Genomic DNA, 24195 nt, shown 5'->3' with positions numbered 1-24195 from the left:
GCTGGTGATATATTGGGATGGCCAAAAAGTTCCTTTGGTTTTTAAGGAAAAATAAAAGACACATTTTTCATTTTCACCAAGAACTTCATTGAGCATTGTATTCACCATATTCTTCTAATAACCTTCCGCCATTTTTCAGGCTTCATAATTCCATCTTCCCAAGACTTTTTATCTTTTTGAGCAAAGAACTGTTCCAGGTGCCTTTTACAGCCTTCCAGGGAATTGAAATTTTTCCTATTAAGAGAATTTTGTAAAGAACGAAATAAATGGAAATCCAAAGATGCAATGTCTGATGAATACGGTGGATGAATCAGAACTTCCCAGCCAAGCTGTAACAGTTTTTGCCTGGTCATCAAAGAAACATGCGGTTTTGCATTATCCTGATGGAAGATTATGTGTTTTCTGTTGACTAATTCCAGATGCTTTTCATCGAGTGCTGCTTTCAGTTGGTCTAATTGGGAGCAGTACTTCTTGTGATTAATCGTTTGGTTTTCCGGAAGGAGCTCATAATAGAGGACTCCCTTCCAATCCCACCATATACACAACATCACCTTCTTTGGATGAAGACCAGCCTTTGGTGTGGTTGGTGGTGCTTCATTTTGCTTGCCCCACAGTCTCTTTAGTTACACATTATTGTACAGTATCCATGTTTCATCACCCGTAACAATTTGTTTTAAAAGCAGAACGTTTTCGTTATGTTTAAGTAGAGAATCACATGTGGAAAGAAGGTTTTTTTCGCTTAATTTATGTGGAATCCAAACATCAAAGTGATTAACATAACCAAGCTGGCGCAAATGATTTTCAACCCTTGATTTGTATATTTTGAGTATGTCGTCTATCTACCACGTGGTATAACGTCGATTGTTCTCAATTAATGTCTCGATTTGATTAATCACCATCAATTTCAACTGGTCTACCCGACCGTGGAGCATTGTCCAGCGAGAAATCGCCATCATGAAACTTTGTAAACCACTTTTGGCACGTTTGATCAGTGACAGAACCTTCTCCATACACTGCACAAATCTTTTTTTGCATTTCAGTTGCGTTTTTACCTTTCTTGGAATAGTAAAGCATAATATGCCAAAAATGTTGCTTTTTTTCTTCCATCTTCAATATTAAAACGGCTACACAAAAATTCACCAATTTTGATAAGTTTTTTTTTAATCCATTCTGATATGACAGCTGTCACAATATAATCTAACAAAATTGTTTCGAATGAAGTTAAAGACAACTAAGCGCTACTAGAGTCAGCTTACAGAAAAAACCGAACGAATCTTTTGGCCAACCCAATAACTGATCACCTGATTAAATGTTATTGCCAGATTTTTCCACCGTGAAGTTTTATTTTTCCTATTGTAAGTAAATAATTTGAGAGGAATATTTTTAGACTTAAAATATCACGTTTCTTGTCAAAGTTTTCATCAAATGTTGTAAGCACCCATTGATGATATTTGACCAACTCACTAATTACTGTTAGTTGGAAAATGGTAATGTTCTAACTCTCTTATTCCTGCTACATGTTAGTTGTCATTCTTCTTTTTTTGTTTTTTTGGCCGCACAGCATGGCAGGCAGGATCTTAGTTCCAGGACAGGGATCAAACCTGTGCCCCCTGCATTGGAAGCGCAGAGTCTTAACCACTGGGCTGCCAGGGAAGTCGCTATTTTGTTTTTTGGTTTTTTTTTGGCATTCTTCTATAAGGAATATAGATTTCCCTCCTCTGTCTCTCTTTCTTTAATTAGTAGGATGGAGTAATGGATTTTTCAAACTTCAGTGAATGGGTCTTAATCCATTATCGTTGCTACTTATTTTGATGCTCAGTTGTCCCAGATTTCGGCAGTGGGAGCTTCTTCAAGCTGGCTCCTGTGCCTTTTTTTTTTTTTTAATATTTATTTATTTTGGCTGTCTTATCGACTGAATCACCAGGAAAGTCCCTCCTGTGCCTTTTTAACATTTCCATATTTTCTTTTAAAGCATTTTCTCATGTTGTGGCATAAAAAGATGTCCCATGTTCATCTTGTACTTGCCCTGTCCCAGGCCTAGAATGAACCACTATTTTCTTCAAGAACCTAGTTCCTTTGGGGGTAAATGGTATTTAAAAACCAAGATCTGGGCAACAGGTGTATTCTTTGCTCCTTTAGTGTGGTTGCTGTTTGTCCTTTCAGCAGACTAGATTAAGAAATAAATAATTTCATATTCTTAAAAATTAGAGTTCAGGGCTTCCCTGGTGGCACAGTGGTTGAGAGTCCACCTGCTGATGCAGGGGACACGGGTTCGTGACCCAGTCCGGGAAGATCCCACATGCCGCGGAGCGGCTGGGCCTGTGAACCATGGCCGCTGAGCATGCGCGTCCGGAGCCTGTGCTCCACAATGGGAGAGGCCATAACAGTAAGAGGCCCGCGTACTGCAAAAAAAAAAAAAAAAGAGTTCATATTCATATCTGTAATTAAAATTTAATATCACAGTGTTCTTTACCTCTCCCTGTTCTGTATTCATATCTCCCTTTTTTCTCACAGAGAACTCTGTCTCCCCAGACATCAGTATATTTACTCATTTTGGAATATTTATTTATTTATTATTATTTTTTAAAGGTTATTATTATTTATCTTTATTTTTGGCTGTGGCAGGTGGGCTTCTTTCTAGTTGTGGCGTGCGGGTTTTCTCTCTCTGGTTGTGGCACGCGGGCTCCAGAGCACGGGGGCTCTGTAGTTGTGGCTCGAGGGCTTAGTTGCCACACAGCATGTGGGATCTTAGTTCCCCGACCAGGGATCGAACCCGCATCCCCTGCATTGGAAGGCGGATTCTTTACCACTGGACCACCGAAGTCCCCTGAAGTGTGCTATTTTTTGTTTTGTTTTGTTTTGTTTTGCTCCACATAGAGTATAAGCCCTTTCTTCTGTTTAGGGTGAGGGGCTGATAAATCATATTCCCCCTTGAATTTAATTGAGCTGGTGTGGGCTGCAGTCTTAGATTCAGTTCACCTGGTATTGGTTCAGCCTTCCAAGATGCTTCCTTTCTTATCATGACTGTCTTTTGGCTGTGAGGTATTTGGCTGCAGTATAAGGTACTATTGGTTTACTTTTAGATCCTGGAATTCATTCACTGGGAGAATGCCTGGTATTACTATCTTCTACTCCATGTCTGCTTTCTCTGAAAACTTGGAGTGGGTGTTTTGCAGAGTGAGTAGTGTGGGAGAATTGCTGGACCAAGCAATCTATTTTTGTGTTAGGACTATTGTCTCTAATCCATCCTGCTACCCCCCACTGTTGTCTACAGTCTGGCTGATTTCTGCTTGCCTGCTAAAATATTTGTCTAATGGCAGGTTTACCTGTCTCTAGATGAGGTGTCTGCCCCAAGATAGGGAAGCTTCATGGTTCTCTTCTCACTTATGAATGCTCCATTCCGCCCCCGCACAACCACAGTTCAGTTCATCAAGGAGTTTTTACATCTACCATTCTTCATTAGCCTATTGAAAATGTCTGTTTCCATGGGAGTGAAGACCTTTCTTGTTCTACATCCCAGCCTTTGGGAATAGAATTTCTCTTTAGTAACTTTTAGCTCTATTAGACTGCTCCTTGAAGTCCCAAAAACCTCTACCAACCAATCTTATCCATATGAATTAATGTTTACCTTCCTTCTAGTCTGTAACTAGGACTTAAAACAAATAAACTTGATTACTGTTTCTCTTAAGTTGGTACTTTCTGCTTCTGTTGACTAAACTCTGCATTTTTGTCATGATTAAAAATTCCTGGCATTGCCAAAAGAAATAGAAACTTAAGTGGCGTATTTTACCAAAATTGTAAATAGATTTATTTGAGCTATGTTGTGTTCTAACTAGTGTGATTTTATGAAATCTCAATATATGAAAATTTAAGATTTTAACATATAAACTTGGGAATGAATCTTCATGGCATAGTGACAGGGGCAGTGCTAGTATATATATGTGATGACTTTAGAAAAAGTTTTTCCTTTTGAGTGGACATATTATAAAAAGGTACCTCTTCCTGCTCCAGGCTTGGCCCCTGATTTCAGCCCCCCCTTTTCCCATTGCCTAGGTGCCCTCATGCTATCTGTATAGCTGTACACAGTGCATCTGAATCAGGAAAAAATTTTAGTTGCTTTCTTATAACAGATGAGAGAAGCAAAAAAATTACAAAGTAGGAAATTCATGTAGAACCATTGTTAACATTTTTTTGTTTGCTTAATAAAAGTGGGATCAATTTATGCTACTGCTTTTAACTTGCTTCTTATTTAACTATAAATTAACATCTCCTGGAAAGTCTATCACTGAAGAATTTCTGTAAAAATTTACATGTGTTCTATTTATTAGAAAGTCTGAGGGGGCTACAAGGGAAACAGTGGTTGGAGACAATAAAACCAAGCTGTTTAGAATTTGTGTTCTGGTGCTTTGCATATAACAAGCACTGAAATGTTAAAATTTCTGAAATAAGTGTAAGGAATCCCTTAAATTTATCAAAGTGGTTTATCTGTAACTTTAGGAAAAAATCTACGATGCAAGATACGCTATTATTTAAACCATTTTAAAATATGTGACTTGTTCTGTAGGTATACTGCAACATCCAGATGGCACAGTTTTGAAACAGTTGCAGCCACCTCCAAGGGGTCCAAGAGAGCTGGAATTCTATAATATGGTAAGTGAGGTAAGATTTGTTTCGTTGTATTCAAAGTGTTTTTCATAGCCTTCTGGTGATGACTCAGTAAAAAATACATTTGACAGCATGTCTTAGTGTACTGTGTATGTGACTGAAACAAAAGCTTCAAGAAATACAATGCTTATCTTTACCTATGCATTCTGGTATTTTCTATTCTACTTCATTTTTTAAAGATTTGATCTACTAAATTGATTTCAATTGATGGGTTGTGACCTACATTTTGAAAAACGCTTAGCTGAGAGACTGTATTTCTCAGAAGTGCTGAGTTTAAATAGGTGTTTTTTTACTACAGGATTTCTTAGAGCCTTGAATGTGCTAATGTGTACTGTGCAACTCCAAAGGAGGGTAAGGGTGAAGGGGGGCACTTAACATCTAATTAACCATATTACTAGGAGTACTTTTTTTAAAACTTATTTATTTATTTACCATCTTTATTGGAGTATAATTGCTTTACAGTGGTGTGCTAGGAGTATTTTTCAGAACATTCACAGTGTTTTGCAACTGCCACTTCTGTCTAGTTACAGAACATTTTTATCACATGAAAGAAAACCCTGTACCCATTAAGCCATGATGCCCTATTCCTCCCTCCCCCCAATCCCTGCCAACCACCAATCTGCTTTCTATGGACTTAACTATTCAGGGTATTTCGTATAATTAGAGTTTCACAATATGTGACTTTTTGTGTCTAGCCTCTTTTGTTGAGCATGTTTTTAAGGTTTGTGGTATGCATTAGTACTCTGTTCCTTTTTATGGCTGAGTAATACTCCATTATACTTAGATACCACATTTTGTTTATCCATTCACCCATTGAAGAACATTTGGATTGTTTCCATCTTTTGGCTTTTGTAGATAGTGCTTTTATGAACATTTATGTGTAAGTATTTGTTCGAGTACCTGTTTCCAGTTATTTTAGATATATACCCAGGAGTGGAATTGCCGGGTCATACAATAATTCTACACTTCACTACTTGAGGAACTGTCAGAAGTGTTTCCCAAAGTGGCTGCACTATTTTACATTTTCACCACTAATGTATGAGGGTTCCAGTTACTCCATATCCTCACCAACACATGTTAGTTATTATTATTTTTTTTTTAATGGGCAGTCAAGTGAGTGTGAAGTGTTAATCTTACTGTGGTTTGTTTTGATTTTCATTTCCCTAATGGCTAATGATGTTGAACATCTTTTCATGTACTTATTGGCCATGTGTGTTTCTTCTCTGGAGTAATGTCTAGTTAGATCTTTTGCTCATTTTTTCATTGGGTTGTCTTTACCTTTTTTCCATGTTTTAGATACAAATCCTGTATCAGATACGTGATTTGTAAATATTTTCTCCTGTTCTTTGGGTTGTCTTTTCACTTTCTCGTTAGTGTCCTTCGAAGCATAGACTTTGTGTCATATTTAAGGTCATGAAGGTTTATGCTTATATTTTCTTCTAAGAATTTTATAACTATAGCTCTTAAATTTAGTGCAAGTAAAAAAACGATGCAAACCAAAACAAAAAACAAGTACTGCTATAATGCTTTACCACCATTAGCTCATTTAACAACAACCTGTGAGTTCGGTACTATTTTTATCCTCATTTTTTACTAAGGCAAAATTAGTTTAAATAATTTGACCAAGATCATTCAAACAGTTAATGATGGCCCCTGGATTTGAACATAGGCAGTCTTATCTCTAGAATATGCTTTTAACTGCTAACACTGCTTCTTTTTTGAGGAAAGTATTTTATATTTACTCTGCAAAAGTCTTGCACATAATTTGTTGGATTTATTCTAGGTACCTTATTTTTTGTTTCTATTGTAAATAGTATTTTTTTGAATTAAGTTTTCCAATGATTGCTAATACACAAGAATGAAATAGATATTTGTATAGTGTTCTTATATATAGTAATCTTGCTGAAATCTTTTTGTTTTTTGCCCGCACCGCGAGGCATGTGGGATCTTAGTTCCCCGACCAGGGATCAAACCCGCATGCATCCCTTGCAGTCAGGGACTTTAGTTCAGTGCTTAATTGAAGCAATGGTGGGGGCATCTTCTTCTCATTTAGTAGAAGTGCTTCTAACATTTCCCCTTTAAAGTATGACTTTCAATCTAAGTTTTTGAGAGGTACTTCTCCCCAGGTTAAGGAAATTGCTTTCTTTGTGAGTCAAGATTCTGTCAAGGAACAAATGGTGCACTCTGTCAGTTTAATAAAAGAACTGTAGTCAGAGTTTAAGGCCACCTGCAAGAGATAATGCCATACCATCCCTGGGCCTAATCGGCAAGGAGAGGGAGTGGTTGTTGGAACTCTGGGAGGGTAACTTTATGAGAAGACTTGAACTGATAAGGAGGGAACTAGAGAAGTAAATAAGCTGACCTCAAGTCTTCTCCTACCCTCCAGTCTCTTGTACCAGGAAGAGACAATGGCAAGAGGGCAAGGAACCCCCCTTGATGCAGTCGATTCAAATGAGCTTCTTGGGGAAGGAGAAGAAGATACGTAACATCCTTCCTATTTTTATTTCAAGAAACAATTCAGAATACGAATGGGTATTGAATATTTTTCAGCTGCCTTTCTGTATCTGTTGAAAAGGTCATATGAGTTTCCTCTTTTAATCTGTTAACGTGGTAAATGCCATAATAGATTTCTAACATTACACTACCTTCCATTTTTGAAATAAAACCTACTTGGACATGTCTTTTTAAATTTGTTTTTTAATAATATGCATTACTGGATTTTGTTTGCTAGTGTTTTATTTAAGATTTTTTCCAGCTATACTCATAAGTGAGATTGGACTATTATTTCTTCATATATTGTCCTTGTCTGGTTTTGATATCAGGTTTCTTTTAGCGTCATAAAATGAGTTGAGAAGCATTTCTTTCTCTATTTTGTGGAAGAATTTGTATCAGATAAGGATTTTGTTCCTTAAAGGCTTGATAAAACTTAACCTATGAATTCATCTGAGTGGCCTGTGGTCTTTTTCTTCCTTTCCTCCTTTCCATCCATCTTTTTTTCTCTCATTCTTTCCTTGGAAGGGATGTGTGTGTGTATGTGTGTGTGTATATATATATATATATAACATCTTTATTGGAGTATAATTGCTTTACAATATTGTGTTAGTTTCTGCTGTATAACAAAGTGAATCAGCTATATGTATACATATATCCCCATATCCCCTCCCTCTTGCATCTCCCCCCCACCCTCCCTATCCCACCCCTCTAGGTGGTCACAAAGCACTGAGCTGATCTCCCTGTGCGATGCTGCTGCTTCGATCTACTTTACATTTGGTAGTGCATATATGTCAGTGCTACTCTCTCACTTAGTCCCAGCTTACCCTTCCCCAAGGGATGTATTTTTAAACTAATGATTCAGTTTCTTAAATGTCTTGATTTTTTCTTTGTTAATGTGATAGTAAAATACAGATTGTAGTTTGTTTTATATAATTACCCACCCGGCAGAGTTCTTCATAGTATTTTTTAAAATGCTGTGCTAGTTTAGTTATGACTCCCTTTTAATTCCTGATATTGTTTATTTGCTGTTTTTCTCTTTTTCTCTATCAGCTTGACCAAAACGTTCTTTATTTACTCTCCTTGTTTCGGTATAGTAGCTCTATCCTCATCTATGACAAGTCCTTAAGTTCAGATATCCTTTGGTTCAAGGCTTCAGAGTGGACCTCTATGAGCCCAACATCACTGCTCAGCTTAGCACTTCGGGTTTCCTCTTTATTTTAGATCCCTATGAATTTCCTTTTTAACCTTGGGAGCTCAATTATGCGTTTAAGAAAATATTTGTTATATTTTATCCTACATTTCTAGGTAGAAAGCTTTTTAGGTTATCTTGCTTGGCATATTGCAGTAAATACCAGTTTTACTACTTTAAAAAAATATTTAAAGTAAGAAGAGAAAGTTTACCTTTCTACTCTTCCAGTTTTTATCTTTTCACTTATAAATATATCATAGACTTCTTTAGGTAAGTACATAGAGATATACTTGGTTCCTCCATCTTGTCGTTAGGTCATCATGAACACTCTGTGCCCTCACTCTCATTGTGCCAGGAACAGAGGGATGATAAGGTACACCCTGCTCTTAATTACCTTGGCCCATAAGTGACTAATATCACTTATGCTCATATTTCAATAGGGGAACCTGGGAAATACAATGTATCATGTGGATATTTGGTGAGTTTCTGCCATACTTGAGTTTATTCTGTAGAATTATGTTGTATGTAACTACTTGACATAAATGTGGTGTGACACGTAGAATTCTGATACTGAGATTTCATGAGCATTTTACATGAGTAAACTTAAGTGGTTTTGGATAATTAGGTAGACCGTATTTGACAAGAGTTAATGGGATAAGATGTCTTACAAGTTGTTTTTAAAACAAAAATATTTTCTCTCTTTTTCTAGGAAAAAAGTTAAGAATCTAGTTCCAGGATATCTGGATATTTCTAGTCTTTTCTAGAATTATTACTGGTTATAAATCAAAGAATTAAATGAGCAATAATAGTTAGACTTGGGCTTCCCTGGTGGCGCAGTGGTTGAGAGTCTGCCTGCCAATGCAGGGGGACACGGGTTCGTGCCCTGGTCTGGGAAGATCCCACATGCCACGGAGTGGTTGGGCCCGTGAGCCATGGCCGCTGAGCCTACGCATCCGCAGCCTTTGCTCTGCAGCGGGAGAGGCCACAACAGTGAGAGGCCCGCGTACTGCAAAAAAACACACAAAAAAACACAAAATAATAGACTTGCATTGAGTTAAACGGTATTTTTTTTTGAGGTAAAATCACAATTTCCTTACAGATATAAAACAAATACATGGTAAAGATTTTGCTAAACTCATCATTTAATGAGGGAACTAGGCAGATTTAAAACTGGTTCAAAAGAGAAGTCAAAGAAGCACAAATTTATATGGCTTAAAGGGAAGGTGGAATGAGTGTACATAAGAACACTGTAAACTCTCCCCTTTCAGCGGGGTTGGAGGGAAGTCATTTGACCCTCCTCTAGGCCAGAAATTATTTTCATGTCTGTGGGCAAGAATTCTTTTGCATTCGCTAAGAATTATCTATAACTTACTTTGTTGTAAAATAGTTCAAGGACAGTGAAAGGCTAGAATTACATAACCAAGAAGAATGTGCTCTAAACAGTACATGGTTTTTCACTGAAGACACATAATAATCTTTTTTTTTCCCCAGATTTACTTCCAGTTAAAACTCATACCAGATAAATTATGATTCAACAGTAGTGTGTTATTTGAGAAATGTGTGGGGCAATTATAAATAAAGCATTATAAGAAACTAACATGCAAATATTATATTTCTGTTTGTTTCAGGTTTATGCTGCTGATTGTACTGATGGTGTTCTTTTAGAGCTACGAAAATATTTGCCAAAATACTACGGTATCTGGTCACCTCCCACTGCACCAAATGGTAATCTTTTCTTTAAAATCCATCTTTTAGTCTTAATTCAAGAGAGTTGCTTTTTAATAGGCTTAAATAAGATTAAGCCTAGTATATAAAAACAATATATCCATTTTTCTTACTACTTTTTCTCTTCATGAAAGAAAACTTCTTAGTATTTTTGCTGTTCATAACCAGTTTCTTAGATAGCATAAACAAATTAATAACCAATCTCTTATAATTGAATGAAAATATATATACTAGTATTTAATACTGTATTAATTTACATATTCTTTTTTCCGAACTTTTTCTTTTTTTTAATAAATTTATTTATTTATTTATTTTATTTATTTTTGGCTGCATTGGGTCTTTGTTGCTGCACGCGGGCTTCCTCTAGTTGCGGCGAGCAGGGGCTACTCTTTGTTGCAGTGCACGGGTTTCTCATTGCGGTGGCTTCTGTTGTTGCGGAGCACTGGCTCTAGGTGCACGGGCTTCACTAGTTGTGGCACGCAGGCTCAGTAGTTGTGGCTCGCGGGCTCTAGAGCGCAGGGTCAGTAGTCGTGGTGCACGGGCTTAGTTGCTCTGTGGCATGTGGGATCTTCCCGTACCAGGGCTCGAACCCGTGTCCCCTGCATTGGCAGGCGGATTCTTAACGGCTGCGCCACCAGGGAAGCCCCTTCTTAACATATTGAGCAATTTCTTTTCCCATTTTGAAAAAAGAAAATCAAGAAAAATATTTTCTTTGTGTACCTTCCTCCCTACTGTCTGTATCACTCCTTCATCCCCCACCTGCATGCTTTAAATAGCAGTCTTTTAAAAAATACTGGTAAGTTTCATAGTTAGAGGACAAAATGATCTATGTAAGGGCATAGCATTTCTTTCTTAATATTAGTTAATACTTGAAGCAGTATTTGCCACATCAAGGCCTTTGACAGCAGACAGAATTCAGTTAAACTGGTAGTGTGACTGCTAACGATTGAAGAAGATTCATGAATGAGGGAAGAGTTTCAAACTTGACTTAGTTTAAGAATAACCCATAGGCTTGTTAAAATGCAAATTAATAGGCTCAATTCCCAGACATTTTGATTATGCAGATCTGTGTTGGAATTTAGTGATATGCTTGTTAAATAAAAGCTTCAAGTTTTTTTTGATATAGATAGTGCTTGAACCACATTTTGAGAACAGGAAGAGAAGGGGGCTCCTTTTCTCCTCTGAACAGTTTCAGCTTGTTCTTTTCCTCGGTTCTTTGTCTCCCTTTTACTCATTCACTACTTTTGCGAAGTTTCATTAATAGGGAATCATGGTATCTCCCTGTGAGTATCCTCAGATAATAGTAAATCAGTGGTTCCCCAGGGTATTTAGGATTCTTCTGTATTTCAGTTGTATGGGGGGGCGGTGAGCTTTGCTTTGCTCTCCTTCCCTCTTCTCCTCTCCCCTCCTCTCCCCGCCCCTCTCCCCTTCTTTCCCTTTCCTTTCCTTTTCTTTTTTCTTTTCTCCCTCCCTGCCTCTTTCTTTCCCCTTCCCTTCCTTTCCCTTATCTAATCTAGCCTCGGGATAGTTAAATGCTCAGTTTAAAAAATTATTTAGAAGGGGTAGAGGGAATTCCCTAGCTGTCCAGTGGTTAGGATTCCCCGCTTCCACTGTAGGAGGCATGGGTTCAATCTCTGGTTGGGGAGCTAAGATACGACATGCTGTGCAGTGCAGCCAAACCAAAAAATAAAAAAAATAAAAAATAAGGGGTAGAATAACTGAGCATACAGCATCATTATTTTGAAAAGTAGAGTATACTGAAAGAATCTGGGTAAGAGAGGAAATATTTTAATTGAAAGTAACATTTTATAGTTTAGGATTACTGGCACATGATTTAAAAATCAAAGACTTACTAGCAATCAACAGCCTTTTTGGTCTTCAATACCAAATAATCTTGAGGGACATCTCTGCTAATGTATTGTAGAGCGGTAACTTTGAAGTCAGAAGACTTGGCTTCTACATTGGTTATTTCCAAATTTTGTGAACTTTGCTAACTCATTAACCTTTTGAGCTCCACTTTTCTTCTATAAATGGAAAATAATATCACATAGAGTTGTGAAGATCACGTTATGTGAGAATGCTTTGTAAACTCTAATACTCTTATTTTAATATAAATGGAGATATTGGTGCTACTGAGATGAAAAGATGAGGTGAGGAAAATGAGAAAAGAGAGGAGAAAATGTCAATAGAAGTATACATATTTAGAGTAGTCCTGTAATACCACGAATTGTCTCAGGGAATTTCCTATGCCTTTCCAATTAAAAAAAAATATTTTAATTAATTAATTAATTAATTTTTTGCGGTACGCGGGCCTCTCACTGCTGTGGCCTCTCCCGTTGTGGAGCACAGGCTCCAGACGCGCAGGCTCAGCGGCCATGGCTCACGGGCCCAGCCACTCCGCGGCATGTGGGATTCTCCCGGACCGGGGCGCGAACCCGTATCCTCTGCATTGGCAGGCGGACTCTCAACCACTGCGCCACCAGGGAAGCCCATTTTAATTTATTTTAAAAAATAAAAACAAACAATTTTTTTTGGCTGCGCCTCGTGTCTTGGGGGAGTTCCCCGACCAGAGATTGAACTGGGCCATAGCAGTGAAAGCGCCGAGTTCTAACCACTGGACCACCAGGGAACTCCCTTCCTTTCCAATTTTTTTTCTTTTTTTTAAATTTAGTTACTTTTAGCTGCATTGGGTCTTCATTGCTGTGAGCAGTCTTTCTCTAGTTGCGGCGAGTGGGGGCTACTCTTTGTTGTGGCGCACGGGCTTCTCATTGTGGGGGCTTCTCTTGTTGCAGAGCACGGGCTCTAGGTGTGCAGGCTTCAGTAATTGTGGCTTGAGGGCTCTAGAGCGCAGGCTCAGTAGTTGTGGCGTACAGGCTTAGTTGCTCCGCGGCCTGTAGGATCTTCCCAGCTCAGGGCTCGAACCCATGTAGGGTTCCCTACATTGGCAGGTGAATTCTTAACCACTGCACCACCAGGGAAGTCCCGTTTCCAGTGTTTTAGCTATGGAAGGAGTTAGATAAAACTGTTGCACCATACAGATTGTTCAGCTTTGATTTTGCTAGAGAGTTCATGGACTCATCTTTCTGTTTTTATCATTTTGATTGTAAATGAAATAAATATAAGATAGGAAACTCTTTGACATCTTTAGCCCACGGGATCATGAAAACAAATATTTTCTTAAATTTTAGTAGAAAACTGGTTTGTATTACTGAACTTTACATAGTATTAAGTTAATGACATAATTTATTTCTTGACTTTTTTTTTCCTCTTTTTATTTGAGCATCTTTTCTTATGTGCTCAGGGTAGAGTTTTATACAGCTTTGTATAATTCTTATAATCCAAAGTTGTAAGATGTAGAAAGTACTGCCAGTTTGCTCAGCAAATTATTGTCACTTAAGAGAAGCATAAGGATGTGCTGACCAATAGGGTTTTTTTTCTTTTAAATTTTTTATGGCAGTTTTATTGAGATATAATTTATGTACCATAAAACTCACCCATTTAAAGTATACAATTCAGTAGTTTTTTGTTATAGAGTTATATAGTCATCACCATTAGCAAACCTTAGAACATGACCAGTGGGTTTTATTTTTGTTTTTTAAGGTAAAACATTTGTTAGTAATTACATTTGAAGATTTGGAGCTATTTATACGTATTAAATCTCATTTTACTTGTGTGTAAGTACATAGATGCCTAGTACATGTACTATCAAAAGCCTTTTATTGATAGTTATTTGGAGGAATGGAAAAGTGTATCTTCAAGTAGGTTTGAGCCAATTGAGAGTTCCGAAATGTAATCTCCAGTCTCATTGATTGGTAGGTTTCTGGATCTAGCTACTAGTCAAGTTTCAGGAAGCATGGACTGAAATTAGCTGTTCCCTTTATCCCACATTTGGAGGCTCAAGGTCTCTTCTATTTATAATTCCTTTTACTTTCAGCTTCCGTTACTCTTAGAAATAGCTGAAGATTGATGTGAAAAACAGAAATTTGGCTTCATAGATGGGCAGGGATTCACCACCAGGCCTTTTCTCCTTTTTGGGGGGTTCAGAAATGAAGATGGTAGCCAGTACCTAGATATGGTGGGGAAGAATGTGATGAAACTTGGAACCCATATTCTAATGATTTATACAATCAATAATATTCATTAAGGGGATCTGAATAAGTCTTTCTTGAACTCTCTAAATGTCTTCACCCTTGTCTTTCCTTTAAAAGAACTGGTTATCTCATCTTGACTGTTTAGTTTTTTGTAGGTCTTTCAGTTTTTCCACAGTATTTCAGATATTTTTATTTTTTTCTCCTTTGATACTGGGGAATATTCTGCCTTTTTTTTTCTTAAGAGTGTCGGACTATATTCCATCAGTAGAATTTTTTTATGCTTAAGGTATTAGAAAACAACATAAGTATTTAATTTATATTAATATTTAAGATAGTTATATTTAATCGTATATATTTAAATAGAAAATATATTTAAAATAGAAAAGCTTTTGCATTCATGGTAACCTTGTGTAATCTTATACATACTATCATCAACAGCATGAAATATATAAATATTTTGAGCATGTTAACTATGCCATTGGTATAGCCACTGAGAAGTCTTACTTAATAGTCTGCTTATAACAGCATGAAGTGGCGTATTTTAGAATACCTGGTAGTTATCTTCATGATTTTTACCTCAAAAAATTAAGGAACTATGGAAATTCTATATATATTTTCCATAAATTAATATGTAAATAACAGATATATCCCTTATGGCCACAGCCTGTTAAACTAAACTACTTCTAGTCAGTGTGACCTCTTGTAATGAGATCCATGTATTTATGAAAAATAGATGTCCTATTATTTATTATACAAATACCAAGACTAAGCTTAATAGAATATCTTTTAGCTCCGAGGTTCACAAATGCCAGTCCTTAGACCTCTGACAGACTGGCTTCATCAGAATCTGTTGTCCTAAATAGAGCTTTTAAGAATTTAAAAAAGTATATGTAGTTATTTTGCTATCTTTATGATTTATACACACATGCATATATATGTGTATATATGAAAAAATCAGCTCTCTTCATGTTTTAATATTCAAAAATCTGTCTTTACTTACAAGTTACATCATATCAAATAGTCATAATTATTTTCCAAACATCATATTAATATAGTTTAATTTATTTCTTTGACCTTGGTTACAATGAACCTAAACTATTCCAGATAGAACATTATCTTATTCTTAGTCCATCAGATTTGGGCCACGGAGTTTTAGAACATATTTTTTGCATACCTAAAGATTGAAAAATATTGTTCCACTATACCCAGAAGGGCTTAGCTGAAAAAGTGTCCTTTGTTATCCAGTCTGTAGCATTGCCTTATAAATGAGCCTCCCCTGTTGTAAAATGCCTTTGGTCATTTAAGCTATTAAGTCTTGAGATTGACCTACTTTGAGTTGAACTGTCTTCTACTGAAATAATTTGCTAATAGCATTTTTTCAGAGGGAATTAGTATTCAGATTAATTTCTAGTGATAATAACCTGTAAAAAAAAAATCAGCTTAGATCTCAGTGCTCAGATCATGCCTCATTTTCCTATTTACCTATTTTATTCAAAAGCAGTTGTGGCAAGCTGCTAGATATATAACATCATATTCTGTTTTTAAAACTCTGCATCTCTAAAGCAAGTTTTGATTTTTTTTTTTAATAACTTAGAGGGAAAGAGAAACGAAAATCTCAAAATCTTTTCACTTAAAAAAAATCAAGGCCAGAGAACTAAAAGAATACACTAAACCAACTCTCAGTAGGCCTTAATTTAATGATTATTAACTTAACGCTAATAATCAATAATTTAGCAGTTATTTGGTAATTCCAATCATATAAAACATATCAAGAACCTGAAAGTAAGATAGTGACAAACATTTGCCTAGTCAAAATAAATGTCAAATAAAATCGATGATACTTAAGCCTGTTTACTGAAGGAATGGCTCAATTTATTACAGGATCAGAAAGGCCAAACCCAAAGTTCCCCTGGGCAGTAAGAATGAGAAGGGCAAACATTGATTCTTTCAGCAAACATTTATTGTATTCCCACTATAAAGAAAGTTTGCATTTGTATTTTTCTCCTTCGCAAGAGAAGGAAAAAATAGGGATTTTATATGCAGTTTGCAAAGTCTCTACTCTAGCTTCTGACGTTTCTATCTTATTACAACGAACAGGTTATTTTTTGTTTTTAATCACTACCAAATTGGCAAGTAGAAAATAATAACCCTACGCTGAACTATAGATGCTGTGATAGCTAGGTTTACACACTATCTTTATACTCCCATACATAGTCTCACCTCAGTAAGGCTTTTAGGGTTTCTTGAGTTATGGAAATTAATGATGATAAATTTGTGAATGCTAATGATTTGCTATATTAGGATCTAATTAGTCTTTTCTGATACTTGAAATATAAGCCTAGTTACTGAAATTTTTATATAACTTTAGGGAGAGGATGGATTGGTTTCCTTCTGTTTTGCTCAAGGTAGCTGAAATTGGGAAGAGAGAATCTGAAGGGGCCTGTCCTGCGCTACCTCCTTTCTCTTCTTCTCATCCCCTCCTGTGGTTATCTTTTAAAGCACAGAAATGGGTGGGTTCCAGTTTCTTGATCAGCATATTCCTACTTGTCTCATTACCTTCACTGTCGGCAGGTTCATGTGTGTGTCCAGACCTTTTACTTTCTCTTATCCTGTTGAAGATGTCCATTTGTTAGAAACTTTCTTAAAATGTGACATGCTCCTTCTTGTTTCTGCCAGTGCTGGTCTCTTAGGCTGCAGTTCCTTTTTTGTCACTTGACTTCACCTAGTTCTACAAGGTTATAATCCTCCCACTCGCCATTTTCCTTTCACTAAGAGTTAAAATTTTTAAAAATAAATTTATTTACTTAAATTTTATTTACTTTAAAGAAGTAAAACCTTGTTACTTTGATAAAAAGAAAATATAATCTCTTCTGTCTTTGAGGAAAAGTTTTTACGAGAAGTGCTTCGTATTACATTTGTAACTGAAAATTATGATCTCATTCAGAACTTTATTTGGGAAGACTCATTCACCCAGGAAGTGGGGGAAGAATTTCTTTCCTTACTTCTGTCCCTCAGTGCACCTGGACTCTTATTCAAGCTAAAACTATAAGGTCAGCTACCGTGTGTGATAACTGGGATGTTTATTTTTTTACTCGAATCTCCATTTATAATAGTTTTCTGAGGGAAGATGTATACAGGATGCCAAAGTTATTTACAAATGAACTTTTGAGGATTTCTTGTGTTCTAAAAAGCAGGATATTTGTTTTTCCTTTGGGACTAGTAAGACTAGAACGTATATTTGGCAGTGACCATCATTTGGATTGATTTACCTTTCTTAACCTATACCTGTTGTGTCCTCTGTGGAAAGGATTTATTCCTATTACTAATTTTAAATGAAGACTTAAAATTATTAAAATATTGATATCTGCTGAGGCATATATGATATAAACTATATTCAAAAGGAGAATGTATTCTGGGACAGCTTTAAAATAATCTCATTGCCTTTTTAATGTCCTTGGAAGCCTTATATCTAATTCATAGCTTTTGTTTATGGTTGAATATTATTTATTCCATCTCCTGCAAGAGTTTCTCTGGGACATTTATACCTGTTATAAATTTGTTGGTCAGTCTTTTTTTTTTTTTCCTCTCTCTTTTCAGGTGGAGTAATAATAATTGTTGACTCTGGACTTGTTTTAACTTTTTTCTCAGTTTTAAGATTTCCTCATTTTTGTTTTTCCTTGAGTAGTAGTATATTTTCCTATTACTAATTAGAGTTTTTCTTTAATAACAGATTTATACCTAAAACTGGAAGATGTGACCCATAAATTTAATAAGCCCTGTATAATGGATGTAAAGATAGGGCGGAAAAGCTATGATCCTTTTGCTTCATCTGAGAAGATTCAGCAACAGGTCAGCAAGTACCCATTAATGGAAGAGATTGGGTTCTTGGTGCTTGGCATGAGGGTAAGAGTGATTTTTAGTGTAATATACACGTTTCTTGTTACATGTTCTTCCCTTGAAAATTATAGATGTCACATATATTTTGGTATTAGGTTATCCATAACTCCCCAGTGTGGGGCAGAGATTTTTACCTCTTCTGTTCACTGGTATGTGGGCAGTGTCAGGAATTATTCTGATATACAGAACATGATTAATAAGTAAATGAATAGCTTAACCTCAAGGCTCTGACTCTGATAATTTTGTATTAAAGAAGTCTTAAGTTTAGGTGCAAAATAAGTAACACGATAAGTGAATGTGATATTATTTATGATTTTCCCATGAGAAAAGTACTAAGTTTATATATTCAGTAATTTTTCTGTATATTTAAAACAGAAAAGTGAAATTAAACATTAGCTTATTGTTTCAGACTGTGATTTAAAGCTGTTATTTTCTTTGCTCATGTTTCTCTGGATTGGCAATTTGAGTTGGGCTGAGGTGGTCAGTTCTTCTGATCTCATCCAGGTTCCCTCTTGTGGCTGCACTCATCTGATGGCTCAGCTGGGGCTTGGTGGTCTAAATAACCTCACTCTTATGTCTACAAGTTGATACTAACTGTTGGCTGAGCCTTTTCCCATGAGGTTCCTCATCTTCCAGAAGGCTAAGTGGAGCTTCTTCATGTGCTACATTCCAGGAAGGCAAGAGTGAGAGCTACAAGAGCTGTTAAAATCTAGGTTAGGAAATCACTTTCTGTCATTTCTATGGAGTTTTATAGGTCAAAGTACATCATAGGTCCAGTCCATATTGATAGGGAGAAGACCCCACTTCTGATGGTGGGAATAGGGAAGTCAAAATACAAATGGCAGTGTGCACAAGGATGTTGAGGCCATCTTCACAAACAATATGCCACAGTTAAGAATGTGGAATAAAATCCTCTAAATAAATGGTATGCCTAGATGTCTGGAGGTAAAATTTGTATATATGATAAATTATTGCTTCTATAAAAACATAATGGGTCATTTTGAAATTCATCATGTAAGATGATATACAGTCTTCCTTTTGAGTTTTAAACAGGAGAGTTAATAGGAAGCATTATAAATGAATTGTTACTGTGATAGTTAAAACAGCACAGTTGAATTTGGTAGTCTGTAAATAAAACCAAAGAAATTATTGACACAGTTATTTCATTTTAGAAAACTCTAATTAAATGTGGGTATATAGTAAAGGGGAAAAGGGTAGTGGAATAATGGTAAAACAAACATGGAATAAACATCTCAAAGGAATCTGACTGGGTAGTTATTTAAACCTTTACTGTTTTCAAATCTCTCACCCTCCTGCTTTCCTTCTCTTTTAGCAGATAACTTTGCCTTCTGCTTCAGAAAAAATAAGCCATCACACAGGATTTCCTTTAATTTCCTGCTAACAGATGTACATACCTAACCTGCAAGTGCTTTCATTTCCTCCTTATTCCTTCCTGTTACGTTGAAGAATTTTCCATCTTCCTAAGGACAGCCCTTCCCTATGTCCTCTGGATCTCATTGTCTCCCACCTCTTCAGGAGCCTAATACTGTTGATTCTCTCTTGTCCTTTTTATATCTTCAACTTCTGTCTTCCTTTACTCTTTTTTCCTTTTGTTTTAAATATGTTCAAATCACTCTCAAAAAAAAAATCAAAACCCATCTTTATCCTGTTCTGCTCTCCAGCAATGGATTTAAATTGTTTGGCCTTTGCACCCAAACTAGTTACATTTGTTTCTCTTGCCTTACTTCCCACTCAGTATTCTTCAATCCATTCCAGTCTGGCTTCGGCTTCATCATGCCACTAGATTGGCGTCTCATGAAGTTCCCTAATGACGTCTCCATGTCACTAAATCCAAATGGCATTTTTCATTACCTTACTTCACTTTGAAAAGCAGCCTTCAACACTGACTAGGTCCTCCTTGAAACATTCCTTTTTGTGTCCATAACACTACACCCTCTCTTGTTTTTTTCCTAAGACCACTTTGCAGTTTTCTTTGCCAGCTCATTTCTTTCTGTTTGTTCTTTAAATATTGAGGGATTCTGCTTAGTTCCATTTTACTGCCTCCCTCTCTTTTTTATTTCTTCCTAGGTAGCGTCCTTTGTTCTCATTGGTTCAGTTTCACTTACACTGATAACTCCCAAACATATATTTTCAGCTTCTGGTTTTTCTTTGATCTCCTAATCTATATAGCTAACAGCCTATTAGACATTTTACTTGGATAACTTAAAGACATCTAGGACTAATATGTAAAAAACTGACATAGATCTGTCTTGCAAAATAACAGCCACAACAGTAGCAGCAAACCTGTTATTCTCTGTCTCAGTAAATGGCATCACCATACGTCCAGTTTTACGAGTGAGAAACCTCACAGTACCATCACCTCTCAGAGCCATCCATCGATCCTGTTGATGTTAATTCCCAAGCATCTGAGTCCCATTGTCAAAATTATTCCTCTCTAGACTAGTATCTTTACTGAACTCTCAATGTCAGTTTTGCTCTCTTCCAGTCTGTTCTCCAAACATTGTAAAATGTATATCTAATTGTGACATTCTCCAGCTTAAAAACTCTTCAGTGGATTTCCATTGACTTTAAGATATGATTTTGCTCTCCCGTGTTGTGTTATTTCCCCAAACAAATGAGGTTCCTCTGTTTATATTTTTTAATAACATTTTTATTGAGATATAATTTATATACCATTCAATTCACTCATTTAAGGTATACAATTGATTGGTTTTAGTATATTCATAGAGTTGGGCAGCCATCATATTCAATTGTAGAACGTTTTTATCACCCCAAAAGAAATGCCGTACCTATTAGCAGTCACTCCTCATTTCCTTCCAACTTCCAACCCCCCTAGCCATAGACAATTCTAATCTACTTTCTGACTCTATAGCTTTGCCTCTTCTGGACGTTTCATATAAATGGAATCATGTAATACAATAGGTGGTCTTTTGTGACTGGCTTCTTTCAATAATGTTTTCAGAGTTTGTCTATGTTAGCATAAATCAGTATTTTATTCCTTTTTATTGTTGTATGGGTATACCACATTTTGTTTATCCATTTGTTCGTTGGTCAACTTTGGGTTGTTTCCACTTTGGGGCTATTATTAATAATGCTATCATGAACATTCATATACAAGTCGTTATGTTTTTATTTGGGGGGGTAGTTCCTGAATTTGAAATTGGTGGGTGCTATGATTAAGTTTAACTTTTTCAGAAACTGCCAAAGTGTTTTTCCAAAGTTCCTGCACCATTTTACATTTCTACCAGTGATATATAGGAGTTCGTTTCTCCACATCCTCACCCAAAACCCAAACCTTGTTATTGTCTCTCTCTCTCTCTTTTTCTTTTTTTAACTATAAGCCATCCTAGTGGATGTGAAGTGGTATCTCATTGTGGGTTTTTTTTTTTTTTTTTTCCTGCGGTACGCGGCCTCTCACCGCTGTGGCCTCCCCCGCCGCGGAGCACAGGCTCCGGACGCGCAGGCCCAGCGGCCATGGCCCACAGGCCCAGCCGCCCCGCGGCACGTGGGATCCTCCCGGACCGGGGCACGAACCCGCGTCCCCCGCACCGGCAGGCGGACCCCCAACCACTGCGCCACCAGGGAAGCCCTCATTGTGGTTTTTATTTGCACTTCCCTAATGGCTCATGGTATTGAGCCTCATTTCATGTGCTGTTGACCATGTGTATATCTTCTTTGGAGAAATGTCTATTCCAATCCTTTGCCCATTTTTAATTTGGGTTTTTTCTGTGGATTGTTTATCCACTTTCTTTATAATGGCTTTGGAGTACAAAAGTTTTAAATTTTGAAGTCTAATTTTTTTTTTTTTGTCTTTTGTTACTTGTGCTTTTGGTGTCATAGTTAAGAAACCATTGCCTAAACTAAAGTCATGAAGATTTACTCCTATTTTTCTTCTATAGTTTTAACTCTTACATTGAGATGTGTGTACATTTTAAGGTAGTTTTTTGAGTGTGGTTTGAGGAAGGGGTCAAACTTCTTCTTTTGCATATGGATATTCAGTTGTCCTAGCACCATTTATTGAAAAGACCATTCTTTCCGCCACTGGATGCTTTTGACACCCTTGTTGAAAATAAACTGACCATAAATGTAAGAGTTTACTTCTGGACTCTCAGTTCTCTTTTGTTGATCCATATTGTCTATCTTTATGCCAGAACCACACTGTCTTTTTTCCCCAGCTTTATTGAGGTATAATTGACATAAAGATATTTAAAGTAAACATTGTGGTGATTTGATATGCATACACATTGTGAAAGGATTCACTCATCTAATTAATTAACATATCCATCACCTCACATATTTATCTTTTATTTGTGTGTGTGAGAACATTTAAGTTCTACCCTCTTAGCAAATTTCAGTTATGCAATACAGTGTTATCAATTTAGTCACCATGTTTTACATTAGATCCTCAGACTTTATTCATCTTATAACTGAGTGATGAATACCAACCTCTTCCTATTTCCCCCACCTCCTCCCAGACCTTAGTAACCACTTTCTACTCTCTCTATAAGTTTGGTTTGTTTTTTTGGATTCCATGTATAAGTGATGCTGTGCAGTATTTGTCTTTCTCTATCTGGCTTATTTCACTTAGCGTAATGCCCTTAAGGTCCATCTATGTTGTTGCAAATGGCAGATTGCCTTCTTTTTCATGACTGAATAGTATTACATTGTTTATTTACAGGCGTACCTTGGAGGTATTGTGGGTTCAGCTCCAGACCACTGCAATAAAGCAGATATCACAATAAAACAAGTCACAAGAATTTTTTGGTTTCCCAATGCATATAAAAGTTATGTTTACACTATACTGTAATCTGTTAAGTATGCAATAGCATTATGTCTAAACAAACAATGGGCATACCTTAATTTAAAAATACTTTATTGCTAAAAAAGTGCCAAAACAATTATAATGGTAACATCAAAATTCACTGATCACATAACATAACAATATAATAATAATGAAAAAGTTTGAAATATTGCGAGAATTACCAGATGTGACACAGAGACATGAACTGAGCAAATGCTGTTGGAAAAATGGTGCTGATAGACTTGTTCAATGGAGGCTTGCCATAAACCTTCAATTTGTGAAAAACACAGTATCTGAAGTGCAGTAAAACGAGGTATGTGTGTACACACCACGTCTTTATCCGTTCATTCATTGATGTACACTTAGGTTGTTTCCATATCTTGGCTATTGTGAATAATGCTGCAATGAACAGGGAGTGCATATAGCACCATGATATCCTATTTTCTTTTTCTTGGGTGTATACCCAGAAGTAGAATTGCTGGATCATAATGGTAGTTCTATTTTTAAGTTTTTGAGGAGCTTTCATACTGTTTTCCATAGTGGCTGCACCAGTTTACATTCCTACCAATAGTACTCAAGTGTTGCCTTTTCTCTATATTCTCACCAACACTTGTTATTTGTTGTCTTTTTGATGATAACCATTCTAACAGGTGTGAAGTGTATCTTGTGATTTTGATTTGCATTTCCCTGATGATTAGTGATGTTGAGCACCTTCTGATGTTCCTGTTGGCCATTTGAATGTTGTCTTTGGCAAAATATCTATTCAGTTCCTCTGTCCATTTTTGAATCAAAAAATTGTCCCATCAAATTGTCTGACTTCTTTATATATTTGGAATATTAACGCCTTATCAGATATATGATTTGCAGTTATTTTCTCAGAACCACACTGTCTTTTTTTTTTTTTTAATTGGCTGTGCCGTGCAGCTTGCGGGATCTTAGTTCCCTGACCAGGTGTTGAACCCAGGCCCACGACAGTGAAAGCACTTAGTCCTAACCACTGGACCGCCAAGGAACTCCCAAGAATTACACTGTCTTGATTAGTGTAGCTTTGGAGTAAGTTTTGAAACCAGGAATTGTTAGACTTCCAACTTTGTTCTTCTTTTCCAAGATTGTTTTGGCTGTTCTGGGTCCCTTCAACTTCCACGCGAATTTTAGAATCAACTCGTCATTTCTGCAAAGAAGTGTCGGCTGGGATTTTGGTGTAAGGAATAGTTTTGGATCTGTAGGTCAATTTGGGTTCCCCTATTTGTTTTCATGGCTTCCTTTATATAGTAGTTAGCAGTTTATAATTACATATTGTTTACTTATCTTAG

At 36.5% G+C, this 24195-nt stretch overlaps 1 protein-coding gene across 3 annotated transcripts in view; it reads left to right on the top strand.

Moving 5' to 3' along the window:
• Positions 1 to 24195, top strand: part of IPMK (inositol polyphosphate multikinase) — a 41844-nt gene that overhangs the window by 5239 nt on the left and 12410 nt on the right. Inside the window, exons 2-4 of one of the 3 annotated variants that reach the window (XM_030844085.3) lie at positions 4565 to 4650; positions 9976 to 10072; positions 17894 to 18066. In XM_030844085.3, the coding sequence (XP_030699945.1) occupies positions 4565 to 4650; positions 9976 to 10072; positions 17894 to 18066 (356 nt within the window). Of the gene's footprint in view, positions 1 to 4564; positions 4660 to 9975; positions 10073 to 17893; positions 18067 to 24195 lie in introns of all 3 variants that reach the window. The other 2 variants (XM_060286411.2, XM_030844084.3) reach the window with 2 other exon arrangements.

Source organism: Globicephala melas, chromosome 16 (assembly GCF_963455315.2).
Source record: "Globicephala melas chromosome 16, mGloMel1.2, whole genome shotgun sequence".
NCBI lineage: Eukaryota > Metazoa > Chordata > Mammalia > Artiodactyla > Delphinidae > Globicephala > Globicephala melas.
The sequence above is the reverse complement of the archived record's forward strand: the minus strand, read 5'-3'. Positions and strand labels throughout refer to the sequence as shown.